At 37.0% G+C, this 13,626-nt stretch overlaps 1 protein-coding gene across 2 annotated transcripts in view; it reads left to right on the top strand.

Moving 5' to 3' along the window:
• The window catches only part of ASAP1 (ArfGAP with SH3 domain, ankyrin repeat and PH domain 1), a gene marked incomplete at its 5' end in the record, with an annotated part of 135,605 nt that overhangs the window by 103,053 nt on the left and 18,926 nt on the right, over positions 1–13,626 (top strand). For both annotated transcript variants that reach the window (XM_084280031.1, XM_084280032.1), the window contains 5 exons: positions 614–699; positions 2,787–2,902; positions 5,145–5,212; positions 7,555–7,662; positions 8,999–9,227. In XM_084280031.1, coding sequence (XP_084136157.1) covers positions 614–699; positions 2,787–2,902; positions 5,145–5,212; positions 7,555–7,662; positions 8,999–9,227 — 607 coding nt within the window. The remainder of the gene's footprint in view (positions 1–613; positions 700–2,786; positions 2,903–5,144; positions 5,213–7,554; positions 7,663–8,998; positions 9,228–13,626) is intronic.

Here is a 13,626-nt window from a genome sequence, read left to right on the forward strand (position 1 = left end):
TGAATGACTGCCTACATGTGGCTGTTTACTCTCTACAAGGAAGGAGTAAATCTGATGCTGTCACAGCTTCTGGTGAAACATTTACAGAAATAACATTTCTTTCAACCACAAAGAGATTTTTTTTCTTTATTTTTTAAAAATTTTTAAAATTCTGTATACTTGATCTTCCTGCTGAAGTAAGTTACAGTTTTTCAGAAAAATCAGTCCAGGTTGTCCTCGTGTTGAAATGTTCTTCAAAGCAGTGTAGCCTGTTTTTATAGCTAATTGCTGCTGTGTACTTGGTCAGCACTGTTTTCTCCTGTTACTTTTGCACCCAACTTGGAGAGATGCTTAAAGGCTCCTCAGAATTGCTCCATCCAGCTGGGAAAAAGGGAAGACTAGTTTCAAGAAAGCTATGCTCGGGAAGTGTGATGCCATTTCCTTTGAAGCACGTGGTGCTTTCTGATCTTTTAGAGATCAGAAAGGCAATAACTGTTTTCATCATCATTTCCTAATAATATTTTTCTTTTAAAAGACTTGTAAAAGACTGAGTGACATATATCTCAGTAAGTTTATGATAAAAGCTTTGCAGAAATAAGACACAATTACCTAACTTCTATTTACATGTGTTTAGGAGCCAGGTGAAACAGCACTTCATTTAGCAGTCCGGACTGCTGACCAAACCTCTCTCCATCTGGTTGACTTCCTTGTACAAAACTGGTATGGATTGCTCACTTTTCATTAAGTTGTGTATGAAAAACATAGATGTTCAAATTCTCTTTAGAGAAGTTTCAAAAGAGTATAATTGAATACCTTTGCTTTGACCTTTGTACTTCTAGCAAGTGTGTGGATCAAGAACCTGCAAAGTAGCTATATAAAAATAGGATGAAAGGAAAAACCCTGTACAGAAGAGATGATTGATTTAGAACACATGATGGTATGAAACAATATAAACAAGTAGCTCAGGTAAAGGAGGGCTGTCAAGTAAATGTTCTAAGTACAGGACACATGCAAAGAAATTGTAAGAGTAGGAAACAAGGAGGTCAGGAAATTATGAATACAGGTTAGATTGACTTTTAAAAAGGTGTTCTAATAGTTAATAAATTCTATTAAAGATATTGAGAACATAATCTTCTTAACTAATAATTTTCAGTGTCTAGGTTATTGGCTCAGCTGTTCTTTGTTGTCAAGAGATGTATTCGTAAAAGTGAAAAACCTTAATGGAAACGTTTTTAAAAAAGAAATGGTGTAGTAGTACTACTTTATTTTTCATATACATGAGATCAATTCCAGTCCAGATTTGTAGTATGCTATTAAGTGAAAGAAGCGGTGTTCACTTGCTGTGTCAGGTGGCAGAACAATGAGAGAAGAGGGTTGGGAAACACAGAAGACTCCTCACAACTTGCTTAAGCTGTGGGAGAGTCAAGCCTGTAAGGTTTTTTTAATTTTTGCTTTTCCCTCAGCGTAGCAAGTCATATCTGCTATGTAAATGCTGTTTATTTTCCTTTACCTCTCTTACAGTTTATATAGTGTTGTATATAGGGAGTGTTAAGAGAAGAATTTTGTCTTCCTGTAACAGCACAGACTTGGGATCCACGTTGCTGACACCACCTCTTGGGCTGTGTGGACTAGCTGTGTAACCTTCACTTAAACTTGGTTCTACCACTAGTCCCTCATGTTAAGTGGAGTGCTGACTATTGTAGGAGTGTTAGTAAAACATAAACTATAAGCTGCTAATATTTGCAAGCTGTTTGAGATCATAATTTGAAAAATAATCTAGAAGCCGAAATTATTATTTTGAATATTATTAAGGATTTGTTGCTTTGTATTATTATTTAAAATTATTTTGTTTAGTTGTTATGCTGTTATAGTTTCTTCAGACAATTATCATCTTTTTACATGTTTTGTCATCTCTCTGTATTTTTGTCTCAGTCTCAAATTTAAGACCATCTTTACAGTCATATGGGCTCTGCATGTACTGTTCAATATGGGTAATACTGAGTGGAGGAAAAGCTATCAAGTTCTGAGCTTTTCTTCTCATTCTTATAAATGCATTATATTGATCCCAATATGTCAGTAACTTGTTTCGAGAAACCTTGGTTTAGACATTGAAAACTGAAGGACAAACAGTTTTAGAGTACTCTGTGAGCCCCTTTGCACAGCTTGTCTTTCCCTAACTCAGTGTGTATCCTCATATTCCTCCTTATGACTGGATTGCAGATGCTCCCTCCCTGGCAGTGTTCAAGGCCAGGTTGGATGGGGCTTTGGGCAAGCTGGTCTAGTGGAGGGTGTCCCTGACCATGGCAGGGGGTGGGACTGGATGAGCTTTGAGATCCCTTCCAACCCAAACAAGTTTGTGATTCTATGAGTCTCTTGTGCATCATCACAGCCACTCTCTTCATAGTTCATTGAATGAATGGGACTTACTAACTATATCAAAATGATTTTACAGACACTTTTAATTGGGCTAATGTAGCGCTTTTGGAAAAAATACCCTTAAAGCAGCAGGTGGAGAACAACTGTCATGACCTTATAGAAGATTAGGTTTGAATCTCTGAGTTTCACTTTTTGTTTTTTTCTAGCATAGATACTCCATCCTTTTCAACCACAGCTCATCAATTTCCAGGCTGCTTAGAACTATTCTTAATAGTCTTTAAAAATGATGTTGGATTTAAATCCATTTCTCCTTCTACTTAATATTTGCCCAGTAATGTATTGATGCATTTATTATTTATAGGGATGCTAGATCTGAAATGAATAGCACAGCATAGTATACTTTCCTTGACTGTTTTTTCTTTTGTGCTCAGTGGAAACCTGGATAAGCAAACAGCACTGGGTAATACAGTTCTACACTACTGCAGTATGTATAATAAGCCTGAGTGTTTGAAATTGCTTTTGAGGGGGAAGCCAACTATTGATGTAGGTAAGTTCATTATTTAAAACTTGGAAATAAAGATATCCTAAAATTTCTTTTCATTGTTTTGACCACTTATTTTTATACCCCACTGTGTTAAGTTTACTTTTAAAAGGAAAAATAAAACTGTATTAGATGAAGACTTTATGATCAAGCATCTTGAAGGAAGCATGAAGTTAAGAAATCCTTACATTTTTAGCAGATAATAGTGACAAAAAATTTCTAAACTAATAGTAAACCCTACTTTTTCTGCAGTTTGATTTCTGACACATTGTAATTGTCCTGGAATTTTGGTTTGTTGTTTATATTGTAAAGTTTATCTAGTATTTCTAAGTTTATTGTGCTTCAAATGGCTGCTCGTATTAATTCCACTGTAGATGTAGGTGGGGTTTGTGTACACAACAGTTAATTCTTTTAATATTAATGCCAGTTGGCACTGTGGCTTCACCTAGCATGCCCTGGCCACAACTGCTGCTGATTAGGGAAGGGATTATCTTTCTCAGCTGCTTTTCTTCTTCTGTTTCCCTTCTACATGAGTGAGTTAGGTATAGCAGTTGCTGTACCTAAAGCAGTCCATTTTTCATCATGGCTTAGCAAAAGTTTAATTAAAAATATCTTCCAGATATTTTTATGAAAATGAAATATCTGGAAGACTATCCTGTCTCCAGACAGTCTCTCATTTAATAGATCTTCTCCTTTCCCTGCCATATTTTGAGTTAGGAAGGTGTTCCATGAATCCAGCTTGTCAGGCTCAGGAGTGTCATCAGTGTGTTTATAAAACATTGCTTTCTTCTTAGCATAGGAAGAAAGCTTTCTGAACAGTTGGTGCAAACTGAGTAGTATGAACTTTTTATCTCTCCCTTTTTACCTCACCACTATTATTTTTCTCCTCTGCTCAGTAAAATGCTGCATAAATCTAAGTTCATAACTCAGTGGCAGAAGTCATTACTTTTCTTGGCCTTTTTATGTGACCTAAGAATATGTTATATTATCATACATCCAAGAAATTGATGAGACCTTTTTTTTTAGCAGATATGTCCCTAATTAAGTGTGCTTATTGCTCCTTCCATAGGTAGATTGCAGAATGGTGTTTTTAACCTTTTTTTTAATGCTCTCACATAGGAAGTGCCTATCTTCTTTAGGCCTTGAAACATCATGTTTATACCTACAGGTTGAAAGTTTGGAGTTTTATGTAGTCTCTTAAGCTATATGTCTATTAACTTCAGTTCAGATACACTGTGTTGTCAGTCCTTTTCATATCAGAACACATGAACCATCTCAGATCTTTCCAAAAGGAAAGTCCTCCTAAGTTACTAATTCTTTCAAATTCATAGGCCTTTCTAGAGAATTGCTCTGTGTTTTCTAGAATTCACAACTGGCACTCTGTAGGTAGTATTACACACAGACATATTTCCTTATGAGGCCTCAGTTTGTCTGTTTTCAGTGCCCGATCACAGAAATGCTTTATGGCCTGCACACAATGTAGAATATGCTCTGTTTCAGCTCCGTGGCATTTACTGCTGTACTGTAATGATGAATTTTACATCAGGTTTCTGAACATACGGTTGGGCTGCGAGGGTTGGTTTTGTTTCCTGAGACTTGCTACTCAGCATCTAGGAAGGATCCCATTAGATGTAACAAAGGGCCTTCTCAAGTGCTCAGACATGACCTTCTTTCTGATTGGGCATTATTCTAAAATGTAAACCATTTTATAGCCTTTATAAAGAACATTTATTGATAAAGAATTTTCTTTATCTAGAGCATTTCAAAATTGTTGATCTTCCAGTGTCATCTTAGAATAGGGCTTCTGTCTTCAGGCTTCAAACCACCACCTATTCATCAAAGTAAAATGTGCTTTTAAAAAAAATAAAAATCTTAGAACTATTTTCTTTTAAAATTTATATTACCTTGTCTGCTTTCTTTTCCTGCTTATTCATGTAAGAGTTTTACTGGCAAAGGAGTTGAGTGGAGATGGAAATGACTCAATTTCTTTATATTCTCTGCTAGGATGGTTAGGAGGGATTTGGGAACTGTCCCAGCAGATGCTGCTGTTCAGAAAGAACCTGATGATACATGAATTGCATGAGCACTTAGAGGGGAATCTTAAAGAGCTGCAGCTGCTATAGAGTAAATAGACGTTTTTGATCACTTTTAGAAGTTACTCTGCTAAAAATAGTGAAACTTCATGAATTGATTCTGTACACATCTCAAAGAATGACTCTTTTTTTTGTTGTTTTTGTTAATCTTGTAGTAAACCAAGCTGGAGAGACAGCTCTGGACACAGCAAAAAGAGTGAAAGCTGTCCAGTGTGAGGAACTGGTAAGAACTGGGAGCAGGGAGGGGGGCATTTACTTCTTTAAAGGTGTGGTCTACTTAAGATACCATTACCACTGTACCTCAAACCTGGTATCGCTGCCAGCTGGCTGTATGCTAATCTGAAGGCCCTACCAGAGATGAGTTTTTTCTAACTTAAAACACAACAGTAATTTTCTTTGTAACAGTGAGATCTTATTTCTGTTGGAAGTACTTAGTTATTTTAACCACTGTATTTAAATACCTTAAAATACTGGAGTATGAGATAGTTGAATGTCAATTAATGCACCATTCTAGGACATCTGGACCTCAAAAGTTATTCTTAGAGATATTTCTGTCAGGAGTACAAAAAAAAACCCTGAAATATTAAACCTGTCAAGACCTTTTAGGTCTGGATCTTTGTGTGACCTTTACTGCTTTGACTTTTTCCAGATGACATTAAACCTTGTCAAAAGAGAAGCAAAAGTGTAATGTCTGGAGGTTAGGGTATCAAAAATGTAAAACACCAGCTTCTGTGGGACTTTGTCCCTCTATACAACATGATCAGAGCAAAAGCTTTCTGGAATTTTGAGTGTGTATGAGTGATGTTAACAGGTGGCACTTAAGAAAATTATTTGAGTTCAGGAAATAAGTGTTAAAGGATTTTCCCAGGTACTCCTCTGAAACAGCCAGGAATAAGGGCATCAGCAGGCTCATGTGTTCTTGGCCCTTTAAGGTGCCACTCACCAGCATGAATTTAGTAGGCAAGTGAATTCAAGTGCTATTGAGGGTTTAAAAAGCCTGAAGATCTGTGGCAGCTTCACATTCAAGACAAAAACAGGAGAATTTACAAAACAGTTGTCACTGGCTGCTTAATTCTATAGCTGAGGACTTTTTTACCTCATTTTAATGAACCAAGGAGGATAATATTTATCCTGGTAATTTTAATACTTTTCCTTTGACAATTGAAAGTTATTGTCATGTAGTAATTACTGCATAATCAAGAGAGCTTGTCCTTCACAAGTCAGAATAAATTTCCATATTTCTGGGGACGCAAGACAACATTTAGCTATGGTTGATAGGGTGGTAATCTCCCTGTCTTCCCAGTTACTCCCATGCCTGCTGTGTAAGTACTGCTTCCAGTGTTTTGTCAGCTGAAAAACAGATAAGCTGTACAATGCACACTTGGTGTGGATTGCTTTTTTCTTTGTAGCACCTATTCAATAAGGTATCATCTCTCATTAATGTAGACCAACTGATTGTGTTGTAGAACAAATGAAAACTGGTGGATGTTATCAGTGAGCTTATCTAGCAGTCAATAATTTTGATTATTGTAATAAAAATTCCATGGGTACCTCACTGATTATTCCAGTTAACTATAATAGAGCATTTATGTCTTTTCTCTTTTTTCATTATTGGAGAGGAAAATTATTTCTACATTTTTCTAAACAGTAACAGTGAGGTAAGGTTAAGAATAAAAGAGAAATATGAGTGAGCATATTATTTACCATTGGCAGGAAACAGCTACAAAAGAAATATCTCGATGTTTAGATGCAATATAGTACATGAACTAAGCTAATTTCTATTGCATAGCTGGAATCTTAACTGTAATTGACTTCTATTTCCACTCAAGTGGGTTCATTAATACTTTCATAACAGATTGAAAATTCTTTCTTCCAAATTTTATTTTTGGAAGATGGTTAAAGGCTCTTCTGAATCAACTGGTGCCAAGTAGGCTACATTTCAAAGGATGTGAAGGAATAAATAACGGTGGGTAGTCTGAGCACTGAAAAGGAGAATGTATCTCCTCAGAATAACCATGAACTGCAATTCCCTTTTTTTTGCTCATCATTGTAGTAGTAGATTTTTAAAGGATGTGAATACATCATTTGGGCTTGCAAAGCAGAGGAACATAGTGCACAAGACACATGTGTCTCATCCAATGCGATAGAGAGAAATCCTTTAATAAAGAACAGTACTTCTTACTTTGATTCCAACGTAAGGATTGCAGTTTTGGAGAGGTAACAGAGGAGGGGTTCCAGAATTTATAAATAGGTTTTGCTTTTCTGTTTTAGAAAGGAGAGGTCCAGATTCATTCTGATTTTGTGCATATCCCTTCTCTTCATGTCTTCTTTTCAAATGCTTGTCAAACATGGCAACTTCTGCACATTTTGAGAAAATCTTCCCCTTTTTGCATTTAACTGGTATTTTCTATACCTCAAATAAATGTTCACCCTGAAATTGTTTCTTTTAATGTCTGGAAAGCTGTAAGTATTTTAGTATTGCTTGATTGCTTGCTGCTCCAAAACTAACTTTGTTGACAACAGAGGAACAGAAAGTATTTTAACAAGAATTGTTCTTTCTTTCAGCTTTCTCAAGCCAAGGCAGGAAAGCTAAACCCACACGTCCATGTGGAGTATGAATGGAATCTTCGTCAGGAAGAAATTGATGAAAGTGATGATGACTTGGATGATAAGGTAAGGAATTACTGGCTTGGCTTTGCACAAAACCCCATCAAAATTTCTGTTGTGTGGAAATGAAAGGAAATTAGTGACTCACTTTAACCTTTGTTTATATCTTACAGATATTTTTAGGGGGTGTAGAAATCCTAGTTTTGAGGCCTGTATTAAAGACTGTCAAAGTGCTCTTTGAATACCCTTTATCAACCTAAATATTATGGAATTGAATTTTAGAAGTGTTGCTTTGATAAGACATAGAATATAAATTGGTGAATGTAGATTACTTTGTCATTTTACCCTCCTCTGCATTCTAGGCTGTTCATTTTCATTTTTAGCTGGAGGAAATCCAAAGCTTACATACTTTTTTTCCCCATAAATTAATTAAAAACCTAGTTGTTGAATCAATTAACTCTATTTTTCAAAAACTGTGATTTGCACTTTATTCCTGATATTATTTTTTTTAAAAAAAAGACATAATGGAGAGACAAAACTTGAGGGCATAGGATAATTGCCATCCTAGAACATGTGAAAACTTAGATTCTGTGTCCTACTTTAGCAAGTCAGTTAATTACTCTGTGCTCTGTTTCTGTAATAAATGGGAATATACCTCTCCTATTTTACATGGGTGATGTAGGAAGAAATGTGGCCAACCTTTCATTTTCTGTGACACTTGGGACTGAAAAATTCAGGAACCCAAATAATTTACATATCCTCAAGGACAGGAGAGAGAACAAAATGATTATCTCTGTGAGGAGCCTCAGGAGGGTGACTAATGGTGTATTGGAGATAATAGCCTGCCTGAACCAGAGCGGCAGTGAAACAGACCCTGCTCCATATGCAGCTATTAATATACAGCGGTCAAAAATTGCTGTGTAAAATTTCTTCAGAGAGCAATTATATACTTTTAAAAGAAGAGGTGTACCACTGAATATATTGCTGGTTCAGTCAACAAATAAATCTGGAGTGTCAGAAGTGGTTATTTTATTTTTATTATGCGTTAGTGGGATAATATACTTGATCTTTGAGGATAATTCTGGTTTGAGTAAAATTACTCCTATACTAAAAATTTAATCAGCTTTTATTAATGTATTATCCTATATCTACCGCTTTAAGAAGGAATCTAACTTTGTCATGATGATTTGTTGGTGCTACAATCTTTATTTTCCAGTTACAAAGGAGAGGATTTTTCAGGTTAAATCTCTGAAAAAGAGAAGAATGTGGGCTTATTTGTCCAAGGAAGAAAAAAATTATGCTCTTGTTTACTAGAATATGGCCTGCTATATTTTTCCCCAAACATATTGACTGCATTTTGTATTTAGACAGATATATAATGTGTTTGTTTTTCTATTCCCAGCCTAGTCCTATAAAAAAAGAAAGATCTCCAAGACCCCAAAGTTTTTGTCACTCTTCAAGCATTTCTCCCCAAGACAAATTGACTCACCCTGCATTTAGCACTCCTAGAGACAAGCAAAGACTCTCCTATGGAGCTTTTACCAATCAGATTTTTGCTTCTACAAGCACAGATTCACCCACCTCTCCAACTGCAGATGCTCCTCCTCTTCCTCCTAGAAATGCTGGCAAAGGTAAGCCTGACTTCAAATTTTGCTTGCAAGCAGTATTTTTTCCACAGATCCCTTTTCTTTACCCAGATGCAGTGCAGTGTTTCAAGATGTAGTGTGTTTTTCTTACTATATCAATTTAGTAATATGGTATGATGCATGTTCAAAATTTAGAAAGCCCAACGGACACACACGTGGTGCTTTGTAACTGACTCTTTCGTAACAGTGTATGTGAATGGGTGAAAAAATACAGTAATACTCTGCTAAATAAGAGTTGGTTCATTTTATGTAGAAATTTTGTTCACATTTTGGAGAAGCATTTGTAAGTATTTCTAGTCATAGAAATACAAGTGTTTTAGAAAAAGGCTGATGGTGCATAGTGCTGTACAATGATGTGCTGTGTAGTGTCTGCCAGAGAGGGTGAAGAAACAAAGCTTGGGAGGTGCAAAAAGACTCCCTCTCCTTACAGTCAGTGTGGAGAAAGAATACTGAAATGACCTGAGAGATGCTAAGCAGGTTGGTATTAAATTTCTTTCCCTCTCTGTGCATCAGCACTCACCTCTTCCATTTTGATGAGTGATAGAGGGGTGTAAAAGAGGCAGGGAGAGTACCAAGCCTGTTGCCAGGTAGTTAACAACTCACCCACTGAAGAATTAAACTAAACATCACTCATTTTCCCCTGAGTGAAACAAACGTTTAGCTCCTGTAGAATTATCCATAAGGAAGGTTTGTGCTGCAGTTCAATCAGTTTTGCACTCTATGATTAGTTGAAATGAACAAGATGCTTTCTTTCTTCTTAATCATAGTAGTGACAATCTTGGTGATGCTTGAAAAAGTGGAGAACCGATTCCCACATGAGACTTCCTCTTGCAGCTGTAGTGGATGGTGGTTCGTTGACTTAGAGAGTGATAAACATCCAGTTTAGAAGGTGTATTTGTGAAACAGACCTTGTTACTTTACTATAATTTTTGAAAATTTATTTTTTAGAACGAAAAACCCCAACAACCAAATTTTCATCTTTTCCTACTTTTTTATGGAATTGATTTAGAAATAGCCAAATTGTGCTTATGTGGTAGACTCATTAGAGAAAACTTCAGTTACGATGAAGGTTACAGTGTAGTTTAAAGCTTCCACAGTTTTGCTGATGCTCCCTTCTGTGAGCACTGACAGAACTTCGTATTTCATTTCCTAAAGTGGTAGTTAACTCTGTTTTCAAAAAAAACCCAAACAGCACACCAAAACTAACTACCAAAACAAAACAAAAAAACCCAACAAGAATTAGTCTCATTAAAGTGTGAGAGAGTAAAAGGAACAGAACAGTGTGTTGGCATCAGACGTCTGCTTTTACATGGTTCCTATGTAAGAGCTACTGTTCCACCATCAGTCTTTGTCATGTACTGGCAACTTTCAAATGAATCCCTTGTATCTTTGAACCTGAAAACAGACAGGTTTGTTTTCCATTAAGGGGCAAAGCGATTTTACCAGGATATGCACCTTTCATCTGAGATTTCATAATCTGAGTTTCTTTATATGTTTCACTGAGGACTCACTTGTATTCCTTGTAACTTTGTTCACCTTCCTGTTGGCATTACAAGTTTCTAACTTTTTCCTTCCTCTACCTCCTCTATTTTACATGCTTTAATATTCTGCTCTTGCTTGTCCATTGGCAGACAGAGTACTGTCCTAAGTATTCCTTCACACTGACCCAAGATAACTTCTTCGTTATAAAGTTTGCAAGGCTTGGAAACTAATCATGAATCCTATTTCCTGCAGACAGTCAAGGAGCTTCTGTCTTGTGTCTATCTGTACACTGCTTAGCATATTGTCAACTTTCAGTGCATCATAATGATCAGTATTTCTTTGTCATTATATAGTGTAGCTCTCATATTGACTTATTCAGAAAACTGTCTTTTTCTCCAGACAGGGGAATATCCACCTGCATATTTAATTATAACTATGTATTCAGGTTTCAGAAATGTTAGATCTTTTCCTAGGTATTCCTCCAAACTCCCAGATGAGAATCAATGCAACACCAAAGATCCTTGAAGAGAAATGAAACGTTGATCTCTTGTGTGTTTTCATGTCAAGGATGATGCAAAAGAAATCTTGATTTATAATACAACAGAATAATATGATATTATCACAAATTACAGAGAACTATTGCCTTCCAGTGGTAATAGTAACATTAAGTACTTCTTCAGAGCAGAAGTACCAGTGTATGTCTGCATGAGAGGTTGAGCAGAACTACTGTCACATTAGTCACTAGGCTTCTCTGCTTCAAACATACCGAAATTTTATGGTCTGTAAGTGATGCTGGGTTTGGGTAGATTCCCGGTCAATAATACTGTAAAGTATTTATCAGTTTTGGAAGTTTCCATTAAATGCATGCCTGTGTTACAGGAACAATTTAACAGACCCAAAAACAGGGGGAATGAAGTGATCAATGCATAAACACTCATCGGTATGGAAAAGTTACTCCAGAAGCATCATTGCAGTGCACTTACACTTCATTATAAGCAGTGCTAGACTTGTTCTGTTCCCCATGTCCAGCTCCCAAACAGATTGTTTAAAAGCAAACGAAGCAGACACTCCCTGCTTCCATAAGACACGTCTTATATTGAAACAGTCCGAGATAGGTTTGTTTCTGTAGGAAAAAGTATCCTTTAGAATTCATCTGTTCTTTTGAGAACAGTAGTAATAGAGTGTATCACATCACAGTTTAACATACACTCTCATCAAATCCTTTTTTTTGTTAACAAATTTCATTTTAGTAGCTACCTATTTGCTGTAAGGTTATTCAGAAACATACTAGTGTGTTTTGTGCTGTCTGCTTAATAGCAAGTGTAAGAGCAGCACTGAACCAGGAACTAAACTGAAGCTTACCTTCTGTCCCCAGACGTCATCCGATCTTTGTCCCTGCTCTGCTGAGAGGTCCCAGTAGATACCATGGGACCCTGCTAGAACAAGGAGTGGATAGCTGGTGGGATCCATATGCTAGGAGGCAGCAGAGGTTTTTAAAGTTTAATAATGTTTTACATCCTTTGAGACATACAGATAAAACCCTTTTCTGAGTCATGTTGCATATATAAACAAAACCACCTCCTCTTAGCTCTCTATAAGCTGGCTTCATTCGCCAGTGAAGTTCCTTGGCAACAAGGTTCCATGGTGTTTGCTGAGATGTCACAGGTCTGGAAGCCATCAAGTCTGAACTTTGTGATGGGGAAGGAAGGTGAGTTTAGAGCAATTTACATAATGCACATCACTTTTGCCAATGTGGTGTTTAAAAATCCATTTGATTAATCATGAAAATTGTATTTGTGCAATTATTTGAGTATATGTCTATAGAATCATAGAATGTGTTAGGTTAGAAGGGACCTTTAAAGGTCATCTAGTCCAACTTCCCTGCAGCAAACAGGGACATCTTCACTAGATCAGGAGCCCCATCAAGCCTGACCTTGAATATCTCCAGGGATGGGGGTTCCACTACCTCTCTAGGCAAGCTGTTCCAGTGATCTACCACCCTCATAGTGAAGAATTTTTCCCTAATATCCAACCTAAATCTCCCCTTTTCTAGTTTAAAACCCTCACCCCTTGTCCTATTGCTACATGCCATCATGAACAGTTCTTCCCCAGCTTTCTTACAGGCACCTTTCAGGTATTGGAAGGCTGCTCTAAGTTTCCCCTACAGCCTTCTCTTCTCCAGGCTGAAGAAGCCCAACTCTCTCAACCTGTCTTCATAGGAGTGGTGTTCCAGCCCTTTGATCATTTTTTGGGCCCTCCTCTAGATACACTCCCAACAGGTCAATGTCCTTCTTGTGTTGAGGGCTCCAAAGCTGGACACAGTATTCCAAGTGAGGTCTCACCAGAGCACTTAGATAAACCCAAAGAGAAATTTTGCTCCAGCTTTTTTATCTTCACAAAGCAGATAGCTGTAATGCTTTTTAAGTTACTACTACTTTTTATTTACTGTCAGGTCTGAAGTTGAAGGTTCCTTTAACAGCAGCATAGAAGATGTGTAGGTGTGCAAAGGCTGATGAGTGAGCCTGAGCTGGCAATAAATATTGGCTGAGACACTGTTACTCCACTCTAACCCAGCTCATTTGTGGGTTTATCTTGCTCTGTGCCATCTCTGCTACAGCTTTAGGTTATCCAAATAGAATGAGAAGTCCAGAGAACTTTTACAGGGTACACTAGCTGTGCAAGCCAGCCGCTGCATGCCGTTTCCAGGAGTGTATCTAACATTAGTCAGGTTCAGCTTACTTATGGTGTCAGTCTTTGGTCTGTAAAGGTGTGAAAATCCTCTTTGCCATCAGTCTTTCCACCTTATCCCTGTGTTATGGCTCCAGACGTCCAGCAGGCCCTCTTTTAAAAAAAATTTTGTAAAACAAACCCTAAAAATCAACATTTCAGTAGTTGGGTACCT

The sequence above is a fragment of the Gallinula chloropus genome (genome assembly GCF_964237585.1).
Source record: "Gallinula chloropus genome assembly, chromosome: 2".
NCBI lineage: Eukaryota > Metazoa > Chordata > Aves > Gruiformes > Rallidae > Gallinula > Gallinula chloropus.